The following is a 25,635-nucleotide window of genomic DNA, read 5'->3' as shown; positions in this document are numbered from 1 at the left end:
CGCTATCAAGTCCAGTTCCTGGATTCAACTCATCAGCTTGTACTACAGAGGCTGAAGAAACAATTTAGTGTTTTCTATGGATTTATACTCTCATCCAAACTTACTTAAGGATGAGATACCATGAAAGCATATCCCTGATTATACATTATTATCTTGTTATAAGCAAACTGATCCAGGTAGAATAAATTTTATCAACTGAAAAAACTAAAGATTTTTTTAGTGAATTTCAATTAAAATTGTCGAACAGGAGTTTTGTGGAAATGCATTCCCTTCAGCACAGTTTCAAGCCATTGTATCCTTATTCCAAAAAGCTCCATTTGAATTTTTTTTTTAATCAAGTGTTATGTGAAACGAAATTCAGCCTTGTGATCTGTTAGTTGATAGAAAAAATGCTGAGAGGCGTCTTGATTTTTGCAGTCATTAAAAAAGAAGTTCACAACTTAAATTCATTCTTTTTAAGTGGCATTTAACATATTATTCATTATGCCATTTTTCATCACATCTTAAATTCTCAGAAACCTCTCATCCTCAATTTTCCTGGAACTCCAGAGATGCTCTTTATCACTCAGATTAAATTAAATTCACATATTTTTTGCCCTCTAGTGCTAGTAGATATTCTCTGTGTCCAAAATATACAACTTTTTTTTTCCATAAACTCTCTAGACAAATTAATATGAGTCAAGTGCCAAAGGCCTCTTATGCTCATCCATGGCACAGTTTGTTCGAAACAGCTTCAGAACTTTTCAGAAGCAATGAAACATAAAAATCTGTCAACTTTGTATCTAAACTGCTTCTTCTTCTTAGGTTCACCGGAATAACTTGTGTCTAATGTGTTGGCTTGGGAAGACATTCATATTCAAGATGTGAAGGATCATATCTCCAGTAGAGGGGCTCGAACGATACACACTCTCTCAAGACCTAGCCCGTTGGCTTAATTCTCATTGCAGCCAACAAAGCTAGTCCAAGATCTGTGTGAAACATTGTCTGTTGTGGAAATGAGGGAAAGGAAGATGTTTGTATTCCCAGGTCAAATGCCCACTCCAAAACATAAGGAAATAACCTCGTCCTATTTAAAATTCTTTGCATAGACTGCAATTTAACAGCTTCACTTTTTCCCTTCAGTGATTCCACTGCTGAACTGTCAGAGCAAATCACTCCAAAATCAGGACCAAGACCTTTTACGGTGATATCTTGTATCACCAAGGTGCCATCCTCAGTTAGAGTGCTGGAGGCGCTGCCTTCTCCACTAGAACATCAGATCTATTCAAGCAGCACAGCTGTGCTCCTCTGATCTGGGGCAAAAGAGCTCATAGGAAGAGAAACACTCTAAGTCATAAAGACATGCCTGTTTAAATCAAGGGAGGCTACAAGATATCACAGAGAAAAAATAAATTCTTTCCTGTTTCTTTTGCCCAACTTCACGCATAGACCACTGAGAAGACAAAAACTTTGATAACTTTCATCGGTGCTCCAAATTGTTTGAGCTCTACTACAGTTACTGGAAGTTTGTAAGTACCTAGTGGCGCGTGTATCAAATATGAAATAGTAGAGATGCAGCTGAGATCACAGCATTATTAAAGCTTTAAATTAATGGATTTTCTAGCCTTTTTGCTTGTGTCATCATTAAAAGCAGCCATGGCACTGTGTGGGATGGATAACCTGTTAAAGACTATTATACGCATTTAGAGAACCCAACTCTGTCATAACTAGGAAACCTGAAGTGTTTAAAACCTTCTGAGATCAGCCCATCTATCATAGAGACAGGAATATTGGACTCCCTGAAGAGAGAATAATTCAACAAGGCAGTGATATTTATAAAGATTTCAGGCTACTACTTACAGGCTATTTTCCTCTTTCAGAGCAAAATCTGCTGTGGATCTCACTAAGAGTGCTGGTACCTCATGGGGATCGAGTGGCATTACTTTCATCACCACTTCTAGTAGGGATGCCTCTCTGAGAGCAATGGATATCAGGAGAATGCAAGTGATAGTTCAGTACTTCTGTACTTTTGATGTACTACTGTTCACATTCACTAAAAAATACAGGCTTTTTATATATATATATTTTTATAAATTTAAATTTAATTTAAATTATTATAAATTTATTATAAAATACATAGCTGATAGTTGAGGAAAACAGTACTGCAAATCTAACTGAGCAGTAAATCATAGAATCATAGAACAGTTTGGGTTGGAAGGGACCTTCAAAGCCCATCCAGTCCAACCCCCCTGCAAGGAGCAGGGACATCTCCAACCAGATCAGGTTGCTCAGAGCCCCGTCCAACCTGGCCTGGAATGTTTCCAGGGATGGGGCATTCACCACCTCTCTGGGCAACCTGTTCCAGTGTTTCACCACCTTCAGTGTAAAAAAATTTTTCCTAATATATATTCTGAATCTACCTCCCTCTATTTTAAAACCATTACTCCTCATCCTATCACAACAAGCCTCAGTGAAGAGTTTCTCCCCATCTTTCCTGTAGCCCCTTTTAGGCACTGGAAGGCTGCTCTAAGGTCTCCCCGATGCCTTCTCTTCTCCAGGCTGAACAGCCCCAACTCTCTCAGTATGACTTTCATTGCTTAGGCATGGAAGTTTACAGTATGAAAACACACTTTTTGCTATGCTAACAACCAAAGCCTTCCTATATGCCTCCATTGGCAGGCCTCCCACTTCACAAGGAGGCAAGACACAGCATTATTTATTGCAAGCTTTCGCAATGTGATGTGATGTGGCCTTCAGGATGTGATCTGGGAAACATGAGCTCTTTATAGAATGCTTTATGAGTATGGGGACATCTAGGGACGACGGGCACTATCACAATGGAGAGCTTTTATAATAGTACACTATAAGATGCTTTTTTTTTTTTTTCTGAACAACTTGATTATAAACCCAGAAAGCTCTGAAAACTCAGTGAATTTGCTACTTGTTTCTAAGCTGTGCGAAGCTGAAGCTAGAACAGAGCAGGAAATGTCACCCTTTAAAACCTTTATCATACCTCAAAAACATTCCCACTGTACATTGAGTTCAAAGTCCTTTCACAGTTTTGAAACAGACAGTGATGCAATATTTGGGGGGGTTAGACTTATGTTATATCTTGAAGAAGTAGTTAGGGAGTTGCTATGGCTTAGCTAGTCAACTGGAAGTTGCACATTAGATGTAAACAGATGGCTATGGGGAAGATTTCACTCACAAATTCAGCTATTTGTAGGTGTCTACACGTGAGTGGATTGTCTAGGAGTCAGTGGAAAGCTAGTCCATACTGTTAGTGAAGACTAGAGTTGTTCAAGTAAGGAAATGGAAGTGGCCACTGTAGGCTAAGCTGATGAGAAAAAGATGGTATTGACTGGCTTGAATTAGTGAAATAGAGAGTTTGTGCCATCTGAGAAGCCCCATTGTATCCCAGTTGGCTTCCCACTTCCTGGTCAGAAGGTGTGGATCTTCGATAGATCTTGTATCACATGTGGTAGACCCGCGTGGATGCCTCAGATACTCCAGCACTGGATATCTATGAATGAATCAAGATCACCTGCATCACTCCAGTTAGATGTCTTAACCTTGAACTGACCAGGAAGGCCCATTCAAACTGTAACAGTAGTGTGATATAGCTTAGAAAATCACTGCTATGGAAATCATTCCAGAACTGCTAACGTCGTTATCAAGGCATAAAAGAAGTACATGAGGTGTACAGGAGACGAATCATTCTGCCTTTCAACAAGTCTGATGATGTCCGAACTCATTTAAGTTACAGGAGACAAGAAGCTGGCTCATGGCCTTGGATGGAGAACTTCAGACTGCTGTACTGAAGGAGATATTTCTACCACTACAAGACAGCTGAAAGAATCCCAGAAGAGATAAAACAGTGAAAGTCTGGTACGAACAGCCAACTGGTCCTAGCCCAAGCCCATAAAATGGAACTGCACCAACTAATAAAAGTTCTGACTGACTATGAAATCATCTGTCCCAGGTTCCAGCCCCTGATGTTCATTGTGGCACTGGTGGAAAAAAAAAAAAAGGACAGAAAAAACCCTGCTGTCTACATGGAAGATTCTTCCTCTGCGTTAACAGTGCAAACCTGATGAATACGACAAGCAGTACTGAAGGGACCTGCCAGACTTCTTTAACCTCATCAGATTGTGCAGCACAGTGGCTCACAAAGTATGGTCACGAGCATCTTGTATACATGGCAAGGTTTTGAGGTAACTGTAGTCCCACAGTTAAGGCGTCTGTACTTTTGGGGGAAGAATTCACCTCCTTATTTATTAAGAGGCAAACAGAGCAGTCAGAATTTATTGAAGGAAAGTTGGAAAGAGAACTGAGAACAGTATATGAAAGTCACACGTGCCTAGCCTGAGAAAGCAGTGTTGCTTCTTGTTAATGTCACCTCACAATTAATGAGGAAAAAGAGAAATGAAGAAAAGCAAAAAAAAAAAAAAACAACCAACCAACCAAAAAAAACACTGGTGCTTCATTGGCTGAGGTACAGAAAATGTTGCAGAGCGGCTGGGTGAGAAGACATGCCCATTCCTTCTCATAGCACCACACAGGGAGCCCACAATGAAATTAAGAAGCAGCACAAATATAATATATACCAATTCAGCAGGAGTAATTAAGGCATTGAATTAATTTTTGCAGAGACCCAAATTTTAACTGGACAGAGGTGACACACTTAAATGCAGGTAAATTAGACACTGGCAGTGTAAGCAGGGGAAAAGATACAAACCTCTCACACTTTGAGGTGTAAGTCAAACACCGAGGGATATTAGTGAAACATTTCTTGCTTGAGTAGCAGTACCTAAAATTAATTCTGAGGAACACCACTGACCCTGTCCCCAACCCTCTTTTCTGAACGGAACAGGCATTGATCACTCAGAGATAGAAATCCACACAGAAAAACTAACTCACTCAACTCAGACGGGCAACCCCATTATAAAAATGGGTTACATCCTGAACAGAAGCCCAGCTCATAATCATGGAATCATAGAACAGTATGGGTTGGAAGGGACCTTTAAAGGTCATCTGGTTCAACCCCCTGCAAGAAGCAGGGACATCTCCAACCAGATCAGGTTGCTCAGAGCCCCGTCCAACCTGGCCTTGAATGTTTCCAGGAACGGGGCATCAACAGGGGCAACCTGTGCCAGTGTTCCACCACCCTCACTGTAAAAAATTTTTTCGTAATATCCAATCTAAATCTACCTCCCTCTATTATGAAACCACTACCCCTTGTCCTATATGCCTGGAAATTATACCTGTAATTAATGAGAAACTTCAAAGAAGTCTTAAACGAAAGAATAAAAATTTTATAATCCGAGAAGACTTCTTTTCCTCTGCCCTGACCTCCCAGATAACAACCTTAACAGGATAAAGCTTTATAAACAAAGGACACCTGAAAAAGGGCTGGGAAACTCAGATGCACATTAACAGAAACTTCTGCAAAAGTAACAGATTGATGGGACTACATAAAAACATCTCATGTCTCTATAATCAGGCATTCAAGTAGGTTCCACCTCCCAAGAATTCCACTGACAGCAGAAGACACTACTTACCTCACCGTTCAAGAAGCAGTAAAATACTGACACAAAGAAACCCTGGAAAGAATAGAAAGCAGACAGTTATTAGGGAAGTTTTTACCGTGCAGAATTGGAGATGGAACTTTATCCCGGGATCATCCTGAGCAAGACCACAACCTTTTTGAGATCATCCACGTCCAGACAGGTGAAATCTTTACCCTACACCTTCATGAGAATATACTAAGCTTCTCGCAGCTCACAGGTATGAGACCTGGAACTGAGTCAGCAGAAGCTCGGACGACGATGTGATGGCGCTTTCATCTCTAAGCTGCGAGCGGAATCCTACCCATTTTGCTTTCAGTGATGGACCATAATTATTGTCACCATAAAGGAGAGAGTCCCTGTGCTTTCTTTCTTACATATGTCTTCATAAAACTAACAATAAAATAGGCAGTGTAGCATTTTTTGAGCATTAGCGGATAAAAATACAATTAATTTTAGGGAATTAAAATGTGGATTGGTTCACTGGTAAAAGCTAAAGTTCCTTTCTGCATAGATTAAAAAGATAATTTTTCATTTTGGATATTCGGTTTCAATTCCTGGTGGGATGCACTGTGTTTCAAAGCTAAATATGCAACCAGTAAAAATAGTAATACAAAGCTCAAAACTTTTGTAATCCATAACCCTAGATTTGGCTTGAGAGCACGTGTGCTGTGTATTTGTATGGAATATCTTGGGTATCAGAACGCTTTGCTCCTGCAGATATCAGAGGTAAAACATTAATGTCAAACTCAGTTCCACCCTAGTTCAAGAAGGTCTTTAAGCACAGGTAAAGCTGTAGGACACACCTAAGCAGAAATGTGTGGCTAAACACCATTAAAGGTCTTCAGTTACTTTTGGTTTTGTGCCAAATCCAGAAAGATGGGGCAACTACTCATGTTCTACTGCCTTTTACATCCTGGCAAAACTTCTGTTAAATTCAAGGGAAGGAGGACATACGGTATGGGAAGAATCACCTTGGGAGGGTGATTCATCTCTCAGGCAGTTTAGGATTAAGTATCATCTCTCTCCATTGACTTTAGCTGGAGCCCAGGTGAAGAGCTGTGGCTACAGATTGAACATAATGCTGATGTTAAGGTACACAGGTACACATCTGAGAGAAGATCTCCACTCCAGATGACATGCTTAAATATCTATTACATAAGCATGAACAATGCTGAGCTCTTCTCAACTGTTATTTCTATCATGGACTTCATTGCCATAAATTTCATGGCTGAAAAGCACTGAAGATCCTTTCTGTAGTAGCTGATACCAGCTGTAAAATTGTTCTCCTACCTGAAAAGACTGCAGGAAGGAATTGAAATAGATGAAGACGATCTGGGAAATGTCATCTTCACCAGGGTTGACGAAGAAGAGCATATAGGTGATGCCTAGCAGAGGCAGAAGAACTAACGTTGCCTTGACTGCCTTCCTGTGGGGAGGAAACAGAAAACACAAGTGAACACAACAAAGAACATCTGTGTCTTCTGAACTGCTGTAGAATGACCCAATCCAACAAATCACTCCTGGAGTGGAGAGAGGGGACAAGTCTCAGAGCCATTCAGAGGGAAGTGAAGTACCTGGATTAGCTGGAGAGGGAACGTAGGTGCCACCTTAAGACAGTTCAGCACCTGCACATGTCAAACAGGGAGTAGCGGAGCAGAAAACAGAAGGATGGTCTAACATGTCTGCTTAGGGCTGTCCAATATGCACAGTCACCAGAAGAAAGAAGCATTTTAAGATAGCAACTCACATGTCAACTTCTGTCCAGTGTCTAACACAGGTGACTGGAGATGGGGAATATAAGCACCCCCTGTGGGTGCCTCCACCTCTTGAGGCACACTGCTAGCACATTTGTTGTGGATAGCAGTGGAGACTGTTTTTTTTTTGCACAATGACCAAGTAATTTGAGGGTTTTTTTTCCCCAGGAGGACATCCAAGTTTTAGACAATTCTCAGCCTACCTGCACAGGACAGTCGCAAGGTTCATGACCAACTTATTGGGTAACCCAAGATGGAGGCTTCTAGGGTCCTCAGGCAATGAAGAACACAAGTTTCTTAGGGCCTGGGAGGGAGCCTGATCCCATGCTTAAAAGACTGGACAGAATTTAGCAAGGGAGCAAGGAAAGAGTGACAGCCTCCACTTTGGGTTGTGAAGCCACAGGTGAATTTGCCAGTTAACACTTTCCGACCAGTGCTTGACCACTTGGAGAAACACCTTCTGGGAAAGCATTTGCCTTTGAATCCTGCTGGTTTTCCCCACAGCCTGAACTCCAGGGGACAGATGGGAACCTTTTTCATGTCCCTCCCTTTTTCTTCCTCCTCCAGGCAGTTTCTGACCTATCAATGAGGGTTGCATTAGGCTGAGGCCTTGAGATTCTCTGCAGCCCCAGCGAGTGATTTCTTACACCTCACAGTGATGTAATAAGTATATAATTTAGCTGGTGTGCCCATGAGATCTGCCCTGTGCCCATATTTTGATTCCATCTGGAGAGGAAATGCTCTCTCTTTCTCTCTCTCTGCAACATCTGCACACCCGAAACAATTGCTGATGGCTGAATTACAAATAATAAACAAGCAGATGGTGCACAATGAAGCATGAGTGATTATTAACAAAATTATTAGGGGCTAATCTTTATTATCGGTGCTATAATTTTGTCTTGGGATGTCAGCTGCAGAACAGCACCTCATTGTGCTAGATACCGTACAAACACAGAAGACTGGGAGAGACTCTTCAGTAGGGTCTGTTGGGACAGGACTAGGGGTAACGGTTTCAAAAGAGAGGGAGGTAGATTCAGACTGGACATCAGCAAAACATTTTTTACACTGAGGGTTGTAGAACACTGGAACAGGTTGCCCAGAGAGGTGGTGGATGCCCCATCCCTGGAAACATTCCAGGCCAGGTTGGACGGGGCTCTGAGCAACCTGATCTGGTTGGAGATGTCCCTGCTCCTTGCAGGGGGGTTGGGCTGGATGGCCTTTGAAGGTCCCTTCCAACCCAAACCATTCTATGATTCTACGACTGCAATTTTGCAAAGTCTGCATAAATCTCTGTATAATGCCACAACAGGCAGATAAAGACAGGCAGGGGAGCACAAAACCATCACCAGTGTCAGGACAAAGCAGCCGCCACGTCATTTAATACCTGCTTAACAAATGTTTGGCCTACTCAGCTTCAGAGCAGCAAGGCTTGCCCCAGGCTTTCCTGGAATTACGAGGGTTTCTATTTAAGCTGTGACAAAGAAGATTCCCTCACAGAGCTCGTAGCAAGGGTAAGATCACCGTCATCTGTTCAAGGATGAAGGCAGTTACTTTAGTTACCTCAGAATCTAATACCTTCAGCACTTCCTACAAACTGCGGCAGGGAGAAAAACGTGCTGAGATTTGAATCAGTGTTTTTTCATTCTGGTTTTTATTTTACAGCATGAGGTTTGAGCATGAAAAAGTGGTATTTTATTGCTTTATTTATCAGGGAATGTGCAGAGAAGAGTCTGAAAAAGAAAATCAGACCACTGCATTTAACTTCACATTTGTCCCCAAACCCCACGCAGGAGTTGAAAGGAAGGAACTGGGCAAAACTACAAAACTCCATTACTGCAGCAAAACTGCCTCCAAAGCCAAGAACTGACTGATCTGAAGATGTTAGGATTCAAGCCTCAGCTTGATACACTGAGATTTTATCTAGAATTTATTTAGAGGATTGTGACCAATCTTCCTCCACAAAAGCTGTGCTGTTTCCCAAAGTGAGGACCTGTCTGTCCATAAATCACAGAATCACAGAATGGTTAGGGTTGGGAGGGACCTTCAAAGATCATCCAGTCTGACCCCCCTGCAAGGAGCAGGGACATCTCCAACCAGATCAGGTTGCTTAGGGCCCCATCCAACCCGGCCTTGAATGTTTCCAGGGGTGGGGCATCAACCACCTCTCTGGGCAACCTGTGCCAGTGTTCCACCACCCTCAGTGTAAAAAAAAAATTTCCTGATGTCTAATCTGAATCTATCTTCTTCTATTTTAAAACCATTACCCTTCATCCTATCACAAACGCTCCAAACATCCTGCAAGAAACTGCAAATGGTAAGAGAGGAAGGGCAGCCAGCATCTCCTGATCTCTACAAATTTGCTTTTGGACTGTTTAGGTGGATGTACGCCCACACTGCTGCCCAAACAGCCCAGGCCACCTTCCTTCTCCTGCCCCGGGCAAAACAATCCTGTCTTCTTTCTGCCATACTAGGGCTTGTGAGGTTGCACAGTCAGCCAGCTCTGGAAACCGATCCACCTGAGAAGCCACCCTATACAAAATTAAGTTCAGTTCAGTAAGTTGATTAGTTAAGGATCCATTCCGTGATGCAACCCACTGAGCGGTTACACCCTAGTTAAACCCTACTGTAAATACTTGTTTGTGCACAGTAATTACCAGTAATGACATTGCCACCGATTACAGATACGATCTGAATGTTTTGGCCCAAGCTTTGTTCTTCTTTTACTTCTGGCTCTGCTAGAATGTTAGATGAACAAAGATCTTAATATGCATATGCACATGACTTGTCAGAAGTCTTGTTATTGTACTGTTCTGCATCTACAAAGCTAGGGACTGGGACTGAGAAGAAAGTTGCTAGGGACCGAATAGTTTTTCACTGATGCTCTAGATTAGCTGAATGAATGGTCTAGGCATCAGGGGAAGGAGTTATGATATATTTCTATAATAGAATACATATAGAGATGGATAAGATTCCTATCCTCACATGAAATTTCATGTGTGTGTTGGAGCACGTGCAAGCCTGAAGGAGGTAAGGAGGCTGGTGGCTGTGGCAGTGCACGAGTCTCTCTGCCCGTAAGCCTACGCTCTTTGCGTTGTTTGGGCATTGAAATGGAGTGGAGAGGAAAAATACAGGCAGGCTTTTACAGACAGCATGTGAAAATAAATACTGTGTAACTGTAGGAGCTCAAGGGGTGAGAAAGACACCCTCTGAGACCAACAGCGGCATCTGGAAAGACAAAGATGGGACAAGGACAGGGCAGGCAAGGCAGTTCAGTCCTTTGTTAACACCACAAACAGCAAGAAGCACCAGCTGACTTACCTGTACTGTATTGTTTCTGAAGTGGTTGAAGCTCTCAGCTTTGTCATTAAAATCCTAACTATGTTAAACAGAAATACAAAATTGATCTGGAAAAGAAGGAAGAGATAAAAATAAGACCAGTGAGTCAAACAGTGGCTTAAAGGATGTGAAATACCTTAAAAGGGACATTTTGCAGTTCCAATCTGGTTGAAAACAGCCTTTTGGTTTTACCATTGATTGTAACAGACTCAAAAGTTTACTAGAAATATCAGATTATTCAGCAAATATCCAACAGCTATTAATGTTTTCAAAACAGCAATGAAAATGGAGTGCAAAATTAATGGGCTCAGCAAGAAACTTATTTTTACCCCCTTTTACTCCTTTCCTGGGTACCACAGGGAACTAAGGGTTGGACGAGGCTCTGAGCAACCTGATCTGGTTGGAGATGTCCCTGCACCTTGCAGGGGGGTTGGACTGGATGGGCTTTAAAAGTCCCTTCCAACCCAAACCACTCCGTGATTCCATGATTCTATGATTTGTTTCGCTGTTTGCATCTGGCTCTGGCTCAGCTCATACAAGGCTCCCTGCGTTGAGTATCTGTTGGCACCGTGCTGCGGTGATTTGGCAGGTGTTGATGCCACCCTCCCACCCCACAGCAGGCTGTAACGGTTCGGTAGGGCTCCCCAGGCCCAAAGTGCAAGGCTGCATTGCAGAGATCTGAATGTAAGCCTGTCATGCCAGACTCCCTTTGTATTTGGTGGAGGCTACACGTTGCGCTCTACAAGAGACATTTAAAACAGAGCAGATGAATCATACCTGAAAAATGCCCTTTTTTTTTTTTTGGCACTGCCTTTAAAGGTGAAATGATGGATTTACCACTTCCTTTTTTAATCTCCTGAGCCTGGTAATTATTACCTCTGTTACAATCTCACCACTGAGAACTGAGATTTGCTCTAATTACTGTTGTAGCATCTGCTAGCAAGTTTCTTACATAAGTTTCTTCTCAGTGTAAATATGAAAGAAGAAAAAACAGAAAAGAAGATTCTGATTTGCAGACTGTGATCAGCAGAAGGATTTGGCACCTAGGAGCAAGTTTTGGGTTGCTTTCAACACATAAAGTAGGATCTGTCTCCAAATTGTCGACTAGGTGCACCATCTGAAGTACAGAATTGTTTTCTCAGCACTGCTGAGGTCACAACCCAAGCTTGCGAAAAGATATTTATCTCACATACATTTCTGGAGTCCCAGGGCTTCTGGCATTTTGCAGTCTATGGATGGAACAATTCTGTCATTGACTTCCAACTATTTATGGATGCTGTAGCAGAGTTGACAATTTAAAGGTGTTCTCAAAATATGCTCCTTTTTTTTTCCCCCTGTGCAATGTGGTGTATTTCAATAATCACAATATCTTAGCATCCATCATACCATTCCCTGCGGTTACTGCAACATGGTTTATAAGAAATGGTGCAATAAGCACCTGAATAGACACTGGGAGACTAGAGCATTGGAAATCACGGGCATTAAACACTAACTACATGAGATACAAAAATGCTGTTCTGGGAGTTAACGTGACATTTTTTAAAATTATTTTCTTAGCAGAGCAGGGCCTTAGGGAGTATAAGAAAGAAATAAAACAGCGCTGTTTGTATATTTGTTCTCTGTAGAATTGTCTTTGTCATATTTAAGATCTTGAAGTCAACCGGTAGGGGTAATGGTTTCAAGGTAGAGGTAGGTAGATTTAGATTAGATATTAGGAAAAATTTTTTCACACTGAGGGTTGTAGAACACTGTCCCAGGTTGCCCTGAGAGGTGGTGGATGCCCCATCCCTGGAAACATTCAAGGCCAGGTTGGACGGGGCTCTGAGCAACCTGATCTGGTTGGAGATGTCCCTGCTTCTTGCAGAGGAGCTGGACTAGATGACCTTTGAAGATCCCTTCCAACTCTAAACATTCTCTGATTCTATGATTCTATGGTTCTCACTTTATCAGAGACAAAATCAGCTTCATATCACTGGCTTGATGTGAATCTTAAACTCATCACACTGGTGACCGCACCATTCCTTAACAACAGAAAGAGAAACGTTCAAGCAGTTTCTGCTGAGGGGGAGGTGGATGGGGGTGTCCTTCACCCACAGAAAGAAATCTGCCTCTGAAATCCTGCCACCAAATCTTGAGGTTCTTCATGAGCCCAGAGCCTGGTTTGGGTTATTTTTATCAAGGATGTAACAAAGGCACCAATCCAAAACTTGCCACTTTTGCAATTGTAATGGAAGGTGCCAGATGGAATTATAGACTCTTAGGCAAGGGCAAGTTCCAAATATAAGTAAGACTAATCACATGGGATTAACATGATGAACTGGACTGGAGAAAGCATTTCAAATTTCATGAGTCCTTCTTTGATGTGACAGCAAGGAACTGGAAATTCAAATTGCCACAGGTTGTATCAGAAAAATTAGGGATTTTGATCTTCTCTGAAATTAAATTGCAGAAGTGTGATTCATCAGTCCAGAAGGAGAATTGCTAGCTGAAAAGTTTGGGAGTTACTTCACTAGAAATACTCTTGTTCCATATAGATCAGGTTTTCATTCTCCCACTCTTTCCCTTAAGTTCGCTCATCCAAGGGAAAGAAAAAAAAAAAAAATGACATAAAGCAAGCATGTATCAATACTTCTCACCCAGATTTTCATGTATATTTGTACTGATCCCCAGTGACAGCTGGCTTGCTCATCTGGTTGGCAGCGTTAATACTGACTGCCTCAGCTGAAGCTCATGGTGAGCTGGGTGCCACCAAAAGCATCCCAGTGAAGGCCATGTTGAGGGAGACAACTCTGCTGCCCGAGCACAGACGACAGTAACATTTGAGGCACTTTTGCACAGGTAAAGTCTTAGGGTGGCACTGGTACATGTGACACAGGGCTGGGAAGAGACCGCATCTGTCTACAGCAGCAACAGGAAGGCACATGCGTTGGTGCTGACTTTTAACAAGTGGACAAGGTGTCAGAGGAAAGCCTGCTAGCGACATTATTTCCATAACATTTTCTAGGAGAGAGGAACACTGAGGCCAGAACGGGGACATCAGCCACACACCTCGAGTCCTCTTCCTAGTTCTTCCGTTGAATATGCTGCATGCCCTTAGTCACACGGGCAGCATTCAGCCTGTGGGTCTCAGGACAGACGCTAAAATCACCCTGAGGACACGCTCAGCAATCTCAAGTCTGCATTTCAGAGTGACTGTCATCTTGCCTCTTCCATTATGTTTGTAGTCATGTATTTCTCAACAAGATGGATGGTCTTGCAAATATCTTACTGTTATATTGTTTTCCTTCTGTCTTTCTCCCAAAGTTCTCCTTTGCTGTGCAATCTTTCAAACGCTGGAGAGGATGCTTTAGCTTGACTAAGGCATCTGTACACTGTCAGAAGTACAGAATTGTTTTCTCAGCACTGCTGAGGTCACAACCCAAGCTTGCGAGAAGATATTTATCTCACATACATTTCTGGAGTCCCAGGGCTCCTGGCATTTTGCAGTCTATGGATGGAACAATTCTGTCATTGACTTCCAACTATTTATGGATGCTGTAGCAAAGTTGACAATTTAAAGATGGTCCCACAACACGTTCCTTTTTTTTTTCCCCGTGCAATGTGGTGTATTTCAATGATCACAATATCTTGGCATCCATCATATCATTCCTTGCGGTTACTGCAACATGGTTTATAACAAATGGTGCAATAAGCACCTGAATAGACACTGGGAGACTGGCAGCACTGGGAATCACGAACGTTAAACACTTAGTGTGTGAGATACAAACTGAGGAGTCCTGTAGACAGCTCTCAGGTAGATATCTATCTTCCTTTTTATTTATCTTTAATCTCACATGATATTTTTATTCATTTCTGTTTATACCTATTTTCTGCTTCATAATGGAAAACAGAACTATGGATTTATCAATAGATAAAATAGATAAAATTAATCCAAAGGTAAGGTCCTCAAGACAGAATAAACGAGGTTATTTCTTATTCTTTTACTTTTATTGATGATAGGCTAAGAATACCCTTATTTCTGGAATAAGACCCTCTCCAGCTACAGATGGGAAACAAGTAGTTTTCATATCTTGCCAGGGCTTTGGCAGTTTAGTGTTTGCATTTCTAAAGTGAGATGAAAATTGAGAGCCTCAAAATGGAGTTATAAGACAGGGATCCAAAAAGCATTTGGACCACCTGTTTTGGCCCTGATAAATTATAATCTGAACATACAAAGCCAGGAGCTCTTTTGAACCAAAAGAAAATTTTCAGCAAAAGATTTCAGTGATAAAAATTTTCTGTCATAAAGACCAAACTCCATTTGAGAGGAAACTTATCTCCCTTAGTGAGATGAAACAGTCAAAATATTCCAAGAAGCACAAAAGAGGGAGCTCTGATTGTGAAAGCTTCTTCGCAGTTTTCCTTAAGCTCAGGAGTTTAAATGCGAAGTCATTAAGCTCTTCTTTTCTTTTAAAAGTTTAATGGGCAACTAGGATTAATTTTGCTCGTTTCTGCTGGGCTTCCTGTTTTGTGCTTCACAGAAACCTTGTATTTTGTGCTTCCTGAAATGTTTGCTCCTCTTCACTCCCAGGAAACGGTAAATATTATTCTACTAGAATTTGCATTTTTACTCAATGTGGTAAAATCCACCCCAGAATTAAGTAACCCAGATTGGCACCGGAGCAGTGATTTTAGCTGGAGCACTATATACTGTCATCCTGACCTCGAATGAATAGTCTGGCAGTTTGTTAATGCCTCGTTTTAATTGTTCTGTCATACTGCACTGACATGGTTCTCAGATACGGACTTTTACCATAAAAGTTTCCCTTTCAAAGGTCACAGGCACCACAATGACTTCTTTGGGCAAACAGCAAAGTGCTGGAAAATGCTATCTGATTAGGAATAATGAGACGTGATTAAGAAGAGTGAGGCATAATGTGGTGGCAGGTCCTGATCAGGGACACTGGGGAACAGAATCCCTAGGGAAGCAGTGAAAGACCAACTCTTCCAGCAGGCAGAGCAGGACTATACACATCCTGAAGATTGCACGGGATGGAGTTGTGCTTTGGTGGAGAAGGGAGAGAGTGGTAAAGGAACAGACACCTTCCTTACCTACTCTCTGTGTTACACATCAGCACACAGACCCTTGCCTTTGCTCGCACTGTCACCTAAATCCAAGTTCAAAACAACTGCAGTCCTAGTTGGGATCACATTGTTTCCTCACTGGAGCCCTGCATCATGCATGAGCAGGTCCACAGCGTCCTTTCCAATCTTATAATCCCATCTGTGTTCCTCTTCCTACTGTGCTGGTCCTTCTGTCTCTCCTGAAATATCTTGTATCCAAAAAGCTTTGTTGAAGAAACACACTGCAGGTCACTCCCAGGTCAAGTCTACTACCACGGGGTCTCTGGTCTCATGTGACTCAGCGAGGCTTACCTCCAACTATTTCCCCTGACAAGCCAGGAACATACCGAATGTTGCAACACCAGTAAACACACACCCTTGCAAAAATAACAATGGCACATACGGTTCTTGCCTGGACAGAGTGATAGCCCCTCAACACAAATCATCACACCAGTACATCAAAGATGACCAGGGTGACATGACAGCCTAAAACATTGGTGTGCTGCTGTGAAGAGTCCAGCTGGCAGTTCCCCAGGCTGGGCAGGTTCAAGTTGCCATGTGTTGACAGTGAGAACCACAAGAGAAGACTCAAGAGAGCATCTTCCTCCAAAGAGGAACCACCCAGCAACTCACTGATAAAATGTGATTTCCTGTCTGGAAAGTATTCTGAGTAAGACTCGATACAATGAATTTTTGAGAAAGTTTTCTGGGCAACTGCTGCTGGTCACATGAGTTTCTTATTGGCTGTGGAACATCTCACAAACAGAAAACTATAGAAAGAAGAAGACATTGTAGGAGTGTACGTGGTATTGGACACCTTACTTGACACTATTGACTCCACAGCTACAACATGTAAACAGGAAGACAGTAACAGCAATGATGGCAGAACTGGAGATAAATCCTGGATGGACGGTAATAAAATTACCGTATTATCTTTTTCCTATGTGTAGCTATGACAGCATGCTTGCAAAACAGTGAAAATTACGATAAATGTCTTGGAAGAAACACTCAGGGAAGTCAAGAGTTTGCAGGTCATGAGCTACAACCTCGGTAGCAGTGGAAGAACTAGGAATCCAGTGGTTGAGAAAAACATAAGCCAGTCAGATAGGAAGGAGAAGGGAAAATGAAGAAGATATATCCATAATAATAATAAAAAATCTCAGTCTCTGAACAGAACAATGCAGGCATAGAAGCATAAGTGTGAAGTGTGAAAAGAGTCAACAGAAACTAAGAAAGTATTCAGGGAAATAACTATACCAACAAAGATGCTTGCACAGAACTAGAGAATGCTTTTCAGAAGAAAAAAAAAACAAAAATGAAATACATATAGATAACATACATATAAAATGTATATAAAATGGCAAGTGAACAAACCTTTATGACTTCTTGAGATGATTAAAAGAGAGGAATTTTAGCAGCATTTTGAGTGGAGCATTACAGTCAAGCAAAAGGAAGTGAAGATCAAGATTAAGATGCACTACTAATTTTATCTATTGGACGATATCAAAAAGGAATGGATTGCACAAACAGTGGCTAAGTTGCTTAATAAACCTATTTCCCCTACCTGCAATACTTTTAAAGACATATTGGAAAAAGATGTATGTAACAGGATGGCAGAAAGACAGCTCTGCTCTTCAGAAGTGTAAATGCCTATGTGGTGTTAGGACTATCATACATAAGCAGAGAACAGCACATTCCAAGAAAAAAAAAAAAAGTATGAACACTATACAGTATCATTACACTGAAAAACGAGGACATAGGATGGGGAGAATGATTGAGTCAAGCCTTAGAGCTATTGTAAACAGTTGTATTGAAATATCGTTTGCAGAAGTTGGCAACGTTAAATAAGTTGTTAGTATTTCTTTACTTCTATTAGAAGACAACTACTGAAGTCTACTTCTACGAATGCTATAAGTCTTGTTAAGTTAGCTTAAATGTATTAATGGTCACTTATGACAATTTCCTTTTTGCCAGTAATACTAACAAGCTTGAGTGTCTCCACTCTCCTCTGTGACATCTTATGAAAAACACCGTATCTTTCACAGTCTTTGTTTTGAAAAACTATAACAAACGCAAATATTTACTGAAACTTTCTCCATGACGTGGTCTTCCAGCACATCAGCCAGTGATTGCTATATATATTGCTATATCCCACAACCTGAAGCTGAGCTGCAGCCACACAAATTCTTTGCAAGCACTTAAAGAAGAGCATTTGTAGAAAAAAAAAAAAAAAAGGTGTAAAGGGGAAGAATTACACGGTTTGTGAAGTTCTCTGAAAGAGTCCGCATGGGGACAAGGCAGATCTAATGGGGAGTCTACTCAGGTTTCTGAAAGGAATTCAAATTTGTTTCTGCAGAGACTCCCATAGAAATCTGGCTGTTAAGAGATTTAGAGGGAAGAGCATTATGCATTGAAATAGAAGAAAGAAAGGGTAGGAGCATAAATATAATCTGTTTCCTCAATGGAGAGAGACTACTGGTCTGTGCTGTTTTACACAGACCTTAGTGATGTATAAAACAGAATGAAGAGCAGGCTGACAGATTTTCAGTGACACCAAGCTACTCAGGATAGCAAAAATAAAGGCTGATTGCAAAGAGCTGTACAGGGACTCAGAACACTAAGTGACCACGCAATAGCACGGCACATGGAATCACATGATAGAAAGGTAACACGATGGGGACGCAAAGCAATCTTAACTTTACATGAAGAGTTACAAGCTCTGGGTATTTTCATTCACAAAAGAAATGTTGGAATTACACCAGCGAGCTCCCTGAAAACGTCATCTCAGTTTCTGGTGGTACCCAAGAAAGGAAAGAAAAAAATGTCTGGAATTACTAAGAAAGAAAAAGAAAATAAAACAGAGAGCAGGATGCTGCTATAAAAATCCATTTGTGTGGTCACACCTTGAGTGAGGGCAAGCTTTGATCTCACTATCACAGAAATGCTACATTATTACTGATTAGCAGATCATAGAGACCACTTAAGTACACGTGTCAGCTGCCTCCTGAGCAAAATTCCACGCAGCAATAAGGATGAGCCCATCTTCTTAAGGACACTTAACTCTTCTACAATACTTGTCATCCAAGAATCTCAAAGCATTTTATAAACAAAGACAAGTATCATTAAGCTTGCTTTATCGCTGAGGAAACTGAGACCTAGAAGAGCAATCTAACTTGTTCAAAAGTAAACAGCTGATGAAGGCAGAGACAGAAGCAAGATCCAGGTCTTCCTATCAGCTGGTATACCCACTTATGCCAGCAGCTAATTGATTGCGGTGAATTATTTTCAACGAGACCAAAAAAGCAGGGGTTAGAAAACTGTTCAGTTCTCAAGCACAAGGGAAAAAAAAAATCTCTTAAAGCTGAATCTAAGGTCTGAAAAAAAATCTAAATATTTCCTCCAGGTGTTTGAAAAACTGAAAATGTAATACAATTTTAGCTCTGAGAAATATTGCAGAGGAGTTCATATCTGGGGTCAGTTCACAAGAATAGTTACTGAGAAAAAAAGCAGCTCACTTAACTGCCTCTAGTGTCTATTTTCTGAGGCTCTTTCCCCGATCTTGCTGTGTTTTCATGGTTCACCAGTTCTTTGACAGGGATTACATTTAAAATTGCATACAAAAAATCTATTTTTCTTAATAAAATCAGGCTGAAATTCAGTTCCCTGGCATGTATTTCCAAACCTCTGCCACTTCCTTACCTTCAGAGAGGGCTGTATGATTAAAACTTGCTTATGCCACTCTGAGGAAAGAAACCAGAAATTTAAAAAACCCACTGATTTGAAGAGAAAATACCTAACAGAGCATATTTTTCTAGTGCTATCAGATGCTTGACTGCGTAGCCCTGAGTACATGGCAGACGTCAAACTCCAGCACTTCTCCCAGCACCCTTGAAAGGGTCAGTAACTCCAATGACAATAAGTGATGCTTGAGTCATTATATACGATTTGATTTTATTTGCGTAACCGTCAAAAAACAAGCCTGTCAAGTTGCTTTAACACGTTGTGGACTTGTGTATTTCAATTACAAACACAAGACTCAACTGCCAGTTTGGTTTTTTTTAAAAAAAAAGGGAGGAGGGGGACATTTTTGCAATCAGGACTGTACTGTTAACAGTAGTTTTCCTATTTGCCTTTTAGACTATACTTCCAGAGAGCTCTTCTCCTCACCCAGCAGTGCTTTCTGATGGCAGCAGCCATAAGGAGAGGGGAGGAAGGGCTTGCCCTTATGTTACTTCTCAAAATTGTATCAGCTGCTTTCCACCCCACAGTGCAATTACTGCTGTTATCTCATTAGTGTTTTAATTTGAGCTCAAGTGCAGGCCAAGGTAGAAAGGTTCGATATCTAATGTCAGTTTGGGGCAGTCTGGTTATTTGTTCTCTTTAGAGAGGTCTCAAGACTCCTCTAAATTAGAGGCAGGTAAAATGACCTGTATATAAAGAGGCAGCCTCCAACTTCACCTCCATTTTCTATGCCTCTTTGGGGTCTTTAAACACAGTGCTGTTCTGGGGAGAACAAAGCTATTTTCATGACTCTAACACACCTATGGTATCTCCCAGAGATGCTATCCAAGGGTTTTACAGATCTTGTTGACTAAAGGGGTGATGGTAGATTCACAGAGTCACGGACTTCTAGGAAAACTAAATGCTTTGACTATGGCAAACTTGCTACTCTGACTATATTTCTCTCCTTAGAACATAAATAAAATAATTTTTACATAAAATCAGACTCCTCCTACCTTTTCTTCTCTTTTCAGCTACTCACAATATCATCTGTTTGCTGACATGCTGATCTCATATGTTTACTGTATCTTAGCAATTAACACAGAAATTAACTCTCCTGATTTCAGGTTAGGAACCACCCAATCAGTAGCTGGCTTCCTAGGCAACAGAGAAGCCTCTTTTTTCAGGCTGAATCACATGAAATGCACAGCAATGACAAGGTGAGAGCACAAGGCTTGTGTATCTTGAAAAAGCTGGCAGTGGGTACCTTTTCTGGAGTATTTGCATCTTCTCCATGGATGCTGGAGTGGCATAAGGGACAGACAGACCGAGTCTTGGTCTCCTAAGAGAAAGGACCCCACTGACTCCTGTGAATTCTGTTAGGACATCTGCCTTCTTCCTAAGTGGCTTTTACCGCAAAGGATTGGAAGAGTAGAATCGGGTTTTTAAGCATTGTCTAATAGCATTGATTTTTCCCACCCACATCCAGTATTTTCTGGGAAAGCATCACCACATTTTAGTTGAAGGTTCAAAATGGTTTATGAATGAGCTTCCTTCTTCCTCTGCCTACTGGTTATTAGCACAGGGGACAGAGTGTTGGGTAAAAGATAAACAGCCTGCTAACTGTAGGCAGCACTGAAAAGGAAACTTAACAACAGGAAAGCTAACAAACAAATACATAGCAATGATGGGGATGAAGAAGATGTAGACGACTGTACAAGGAGATGCAATTTCTGATTATGATTACTGCATTTTTCTAATCAGCGTGCATGACGGAATTGCCCTAGCTCTCAAAAACCTCAAGTGGATGAGCAGATATTGTAATGGACCTCCAGTTTTTGAAGATTTTTCCTTCCCACATCTCAAAACATTGTACAAAGGAAGGCAAATAGCATTACAGAGGGAGGAGGAAAGAACTGCCTAAGGTCAAGGAAACAGCCAAAACCAGATCACTGCAATTCTGACTTGCAGTATTAGCTACTGTGGCAACTTCACAGAACAGCTGAAGACGTTTGACCTTGTTTGTGTCTTATTTTACATAAAAGTAGATGCGAGCATCACAGATGCCTATTAAATGATCCCTCAATGGGAGATGGCAGTGTCCTCCCACCCACACACATGCTTACCAGAAGAACAAGAATCACTGGCCCTTGATATATGTAGTCAATGTATTTCCCTGGCTCTTTTCCAAACCAGCATCTGTAAGAAACAAACCAAGAAAAAAAATTTATAAAGGGGAAGGCACTTCTTTTCAATTGTAATATCAAGGACACCATAGAAAGATGTTCCTTTATTCCCTGAGTTGATTTATCATATACATAACCAGCAAGTGATTGAGTTTTCTGCTACAAAGCCGCCTTTTGTTTGGTCACAGATCGGAGCCCCATTTTCCCCTCCCATTAGACTGTTCATGTTCCCACTATGTTTTTGGCTATTGCCCATGTAAGTATTTCCAAGAAATGTGAGACTCTGCTATGAGGAGGGTGTGGAAGATGTGTCCTGCTGGGTCTGAAACACGGATGAAAGAAAAATTCCATGTAAGGAAAAAAAAAAATCTGTTATCTGTTGCCAGTGCCCAGAGACACTTAAATTCCATAAAGTAAGGGCTGACAGTAAATATGTCTCAAGTTGCATGGAAATGCTGTCTAAAGAAGATACTAGATGAGTAAGGAATTAATTCACTGGCTTTGGAACCAAGCTAGTGACCACCAAATCCAGCATGCAGTGCAGAGGCATCATTTGAAGCTAGCAAATACCTGACCCAACATCACCAAAGGGAAATCAGCTCAGGTTAAGTGAAACCATAGGTAAATTGAAGTGAAAGTAGCAGAAAGCCTGGATGTGTCATGTGTGACTGAGTGCTGGCCTGACTTTCACTTTCACTAATGACAAGCATTTTTCTCCCAGTGGTGTTACACAACAGACTAAGCCTGTGATTTCACAGTAACCTGTACCAATGCTCACTTCATTCTCTTAACTGAGAGTAATAAATCAATTACATTTATGCCAGTAAATTAATCAGAAACAAGGCTCAGGTCTGGACTCAATCATTCACACCACTACATTTTCCTTAGTGCAGTTTTGGCCCAGGCCAAACAATAACCAACTCTGAAATTATTCCTGGGGAACAAATCAGGAGCTAGCATGAGCCAGAGGACATTCACAACAGTCTACAAACTGCAGCTACCCTGACTTGAAGGCCAAGAGGGTTTAATAATACGGGTATGAAATACTCCATGCCATCTGGACTCAAGCCCCAGGAACGATTCCAGGCCCAGCTAATTTAATATTACAGATACAGTCACATGGTCTGGATCCTGGTTCCACCAAGCAGACAGAACTTTGCTATCATAACGCCTTAAGGCTTAGGTCATTGGAGCTCCAGATCCCTTAGGAAGTAGATTTTGGAGTTCGGGGGTCCGAGAGTTTTCTTTCCCTTTGTGGATACCACATAATAATACTTCTTGCCTCAAAGAGGCTGCAGTCTGTAAGACATGACCTCACGCGTTCAAGGCAAACAAAGCAAGATAAGGAAAGCTACTGTTCAGACAGGATTCTTTTGAATAACATTTCTCCAAAATGTGTTGCTTGCTAAAACAGCAAGAGTTGTTTGCCCATTGCAAAACACCCTTATGGAACGGACTGTACGGAAATGTTGAGATATGCAGCAGGTATCCAGAAACACAATTCAGTATCACACAATTGTTTGCCTTTTCTTGATTCAATTTCTACATCTTTTAAGTTCCAAATGAATGAGAGAGCTTTGAATATTTTATAAATATGAAATGTATCTGTTATTCTTAGACATACTCACTGCAAATTAATGTAAACTGATAATTTTGCAACCAATCTTCCAAATTTTGGTGATGAGACCAAGACTTGAAATAAGTTACTTCCTCCAGCCAAGTTATCATTCAAACAGAGTTTCCAGGGCAGCCTTAAATGAATCAAACATTTTTTTTTGTTACTGAGATATGAAGAAAAATGGATTACAAGGTAGGCCAAGGCAGAAAATAACAACTCCCCAGAACTTGCAAGACTTATATTTGACAGAGTTTGTTGAAGAACATTTTGAGAGAACTATTATATATTGCCTAAAACTCAGAGAACCAAGAGCTATTTGAAGAGGAGTTTCTGGGAAGCTGGCTGTTCTCACAGAGGAAGCCAGCAGAAGGACTAATAAGAAGCAGACTGAGGCATGTGGCAGAACGTAGCGGGCTAGAAAAAGTCAGCAGAGAATTTGGAACAGAGCTAGCAGAGCACAAATGAGGTTCCAGGCCAAAGGCCGCTCATTGCTCTTTGGAATTTAAATATTGCTTAACTGTAAGACCATACTGAAGAGCAAAATGCTCTCTTATAAGCGCAGCATTAGACCAAGGTTGCACTGAGTGAAGCATCGTGTATATGTACACACTGTCACAAAATCTGAGAAAACAAGGTTGTGGCCAAAGGTAGACTTCTACAACACAGGCATCTCCGGGGAGCTTGATGCTCCCGGTTCCTTTTGTGGTTAGTGGAGGAAAAAATACAGCTTTTCTAGGACGGTGTTCATCTCATTATACTATAAAACAGTAATCTAAACATTTCTAATATAGACATTAAATCAGGTGAGTAAGGGTGAGAGGACAGACATTTTCCAGTGACATTACCTATGTCTGCATTTGATTAGCTATATTTCATATTTACAGTCTAACTGTTCACACAGGGACCTTAGCTGAGATATTGCAAATTTTCTGCTTGTCATCTTAACTCTTACTTTAAATCCAACATAAGCCATTATATCTGCAATAAAATTGGCACTGCACAGTTCCTTAAAACCAAAAAGAGAAACCTAAACCACTGAAAATTACTTAGTGCACCAGAATTTTAATTTCCATCTGTGAGAAATAAAAGCCATTTTATTTTTTTTCCCTTTTTTTTTTAAATCCCTTAAAGAATAAACAAAGACTCCATGAAGGTTGAAGAGCACAATTTAGGATGACAGATCTGATTAAACTCAGATATAAACACACATCTATTGAATAGCACTAATTAATATTCTTCACGGTTCTCTGATAGTTCTTTATACAACAAAAACCACCACTGGTTTTATCATTATTGTTAATTAGATCTTACTAATGTTCTTCCCCTTACCAACTGTCCATCAATGAAGTTACTACAGTAATTCTTAAGCATTTGTATGGGGTTTCTATTGAGACTTAACACTACTTTTTTTCAGAGTTGTCAGATTTTGCTAAAGAACTGTTAAACCCCAGACTGAATATTTGCCACAGTATCAATTATATTTGCCTCACTATGCAGAACACAGTCTCTAGTAAGTACAAAAATGAGAAAAATTAAGAAGTTGGTCAAAGCATTTTCTTAACATTCTTCCTGTGTGCTATTTTGAGCTTTCACACTATTATGAGCTACATAACTTGAACCCCAGTCCAACCTCTAAACAACTTAAGCTACAGTTGAAATGCATATTCAGATGAAAAAGAGGAGTTTCCCCTTTTGTCCTGAGTTTTGGGCTGTCCGCTGGCATATCCAAAGAGTCTTGGAAGCTGCAGGAGAGTACGTCTTTTCTGCACGCGTCCAGTCTGCTAGGTCTGACCTCGTGGTGGAATAACACGACTTCCCCAGTGGTCAAGGTAAATGGAGCATAACAGCTAGGCTGACTAGGGAGAGTAGCCTGTTTTCACAGAAAAGCTGAAGTGGGCAGGGACCTCTGGAAATTATCTACTCCACCCACCCTGCTCAATGCTGACTCAGCTGAAGCAGGTTGCTCAGAGCTGTGCCCAGCTGGCTTTTGAGTAGCTCCAAGGATAAAGCCTCCACATCCTCCCTGGGCAACTTCTTCCAATGTTCTACCACCTGCATGGTGAAAAGGTATTTCCTGATGTTCGGATGGAATTTCATGTGCTTCAGTTTGTGCCACTGCTTCTTGTCACTGGGCACCACTGAGAAGTGTTTGGCTCTACCTTCTTCATACCAACCTATAAGATATTTATAAGCATTGATAAGATCCCCCTGAGCCTTTTCCTCTCCAGGCTAAACACTCCCAACACTCTCAGCCTCTCCTTGCATGACAGATGCTCCAGTATCCTGACAGCAATTATTTCTCAAAGCCAGGGATTAGTTTTATCTCATCTGTCTATATTTACACACACTTACAGAATTCAAATTACGGG

The 25,635-nt window shown here is 41.2% G+C and overlaps 1 protein-coding gene across 2 annotated transcripts in view; it reads right to left on the bottom strand.

Moving 5' to 3' along the window:
- Window positions 1-25,635, bottom strand: part of CRHR2 (corticotropin releasing hormone receptor 2) — a 157,169-nt gene that overhangs the window by 10,961 nt on the left and 120,573 nt on the right. For both annotated transcript variants that reach the window (XM_086741511.1, XM_086741512.1), the window contains 4 exons: window positions 21,589-21,661; window positions 10,622-10,707; window positions 6,840-6,975; window positions 5,541-5,582 (listed from right to left, as the gene is read on the bottom strand). In XM_086741511.1, coding sequence (XP_086597637.1) covers window positions 5,541-5,582; window positions 6,840-6,975; window positions 10,622-10,707; window positions 21,589-21,661 — 337 coding nt within the window. The remainder of the gene's footprint in view (window positions 1-5,540; window positions 5,583-6,839; window positions 6,976-10,621; window positions 10,708-21,588; window positions 21,662-25,635) is intronic.

The sequence above is a fragment of the Chlamydotis macqueenii genome, chromosome 2 (assembly GCF_036417535.1).
Source record: "Chlamydotis macqueenii isolate bChlMac1 chromosome 2, bChlMac1.mat, whole genome shotgun sequence".
Taxonomy (NCBI): Eukaryota; Metazoa; Chordata; class Aves; order Otidiformes; family Otididae; genus Chlamydotis; species Chlamydotis macqueenii.
The sequence above is the reverse complement of the archived record's forward strand: the minus strand, read 5'-3'. Positions and strand labels throughout refer to the sequence as shown.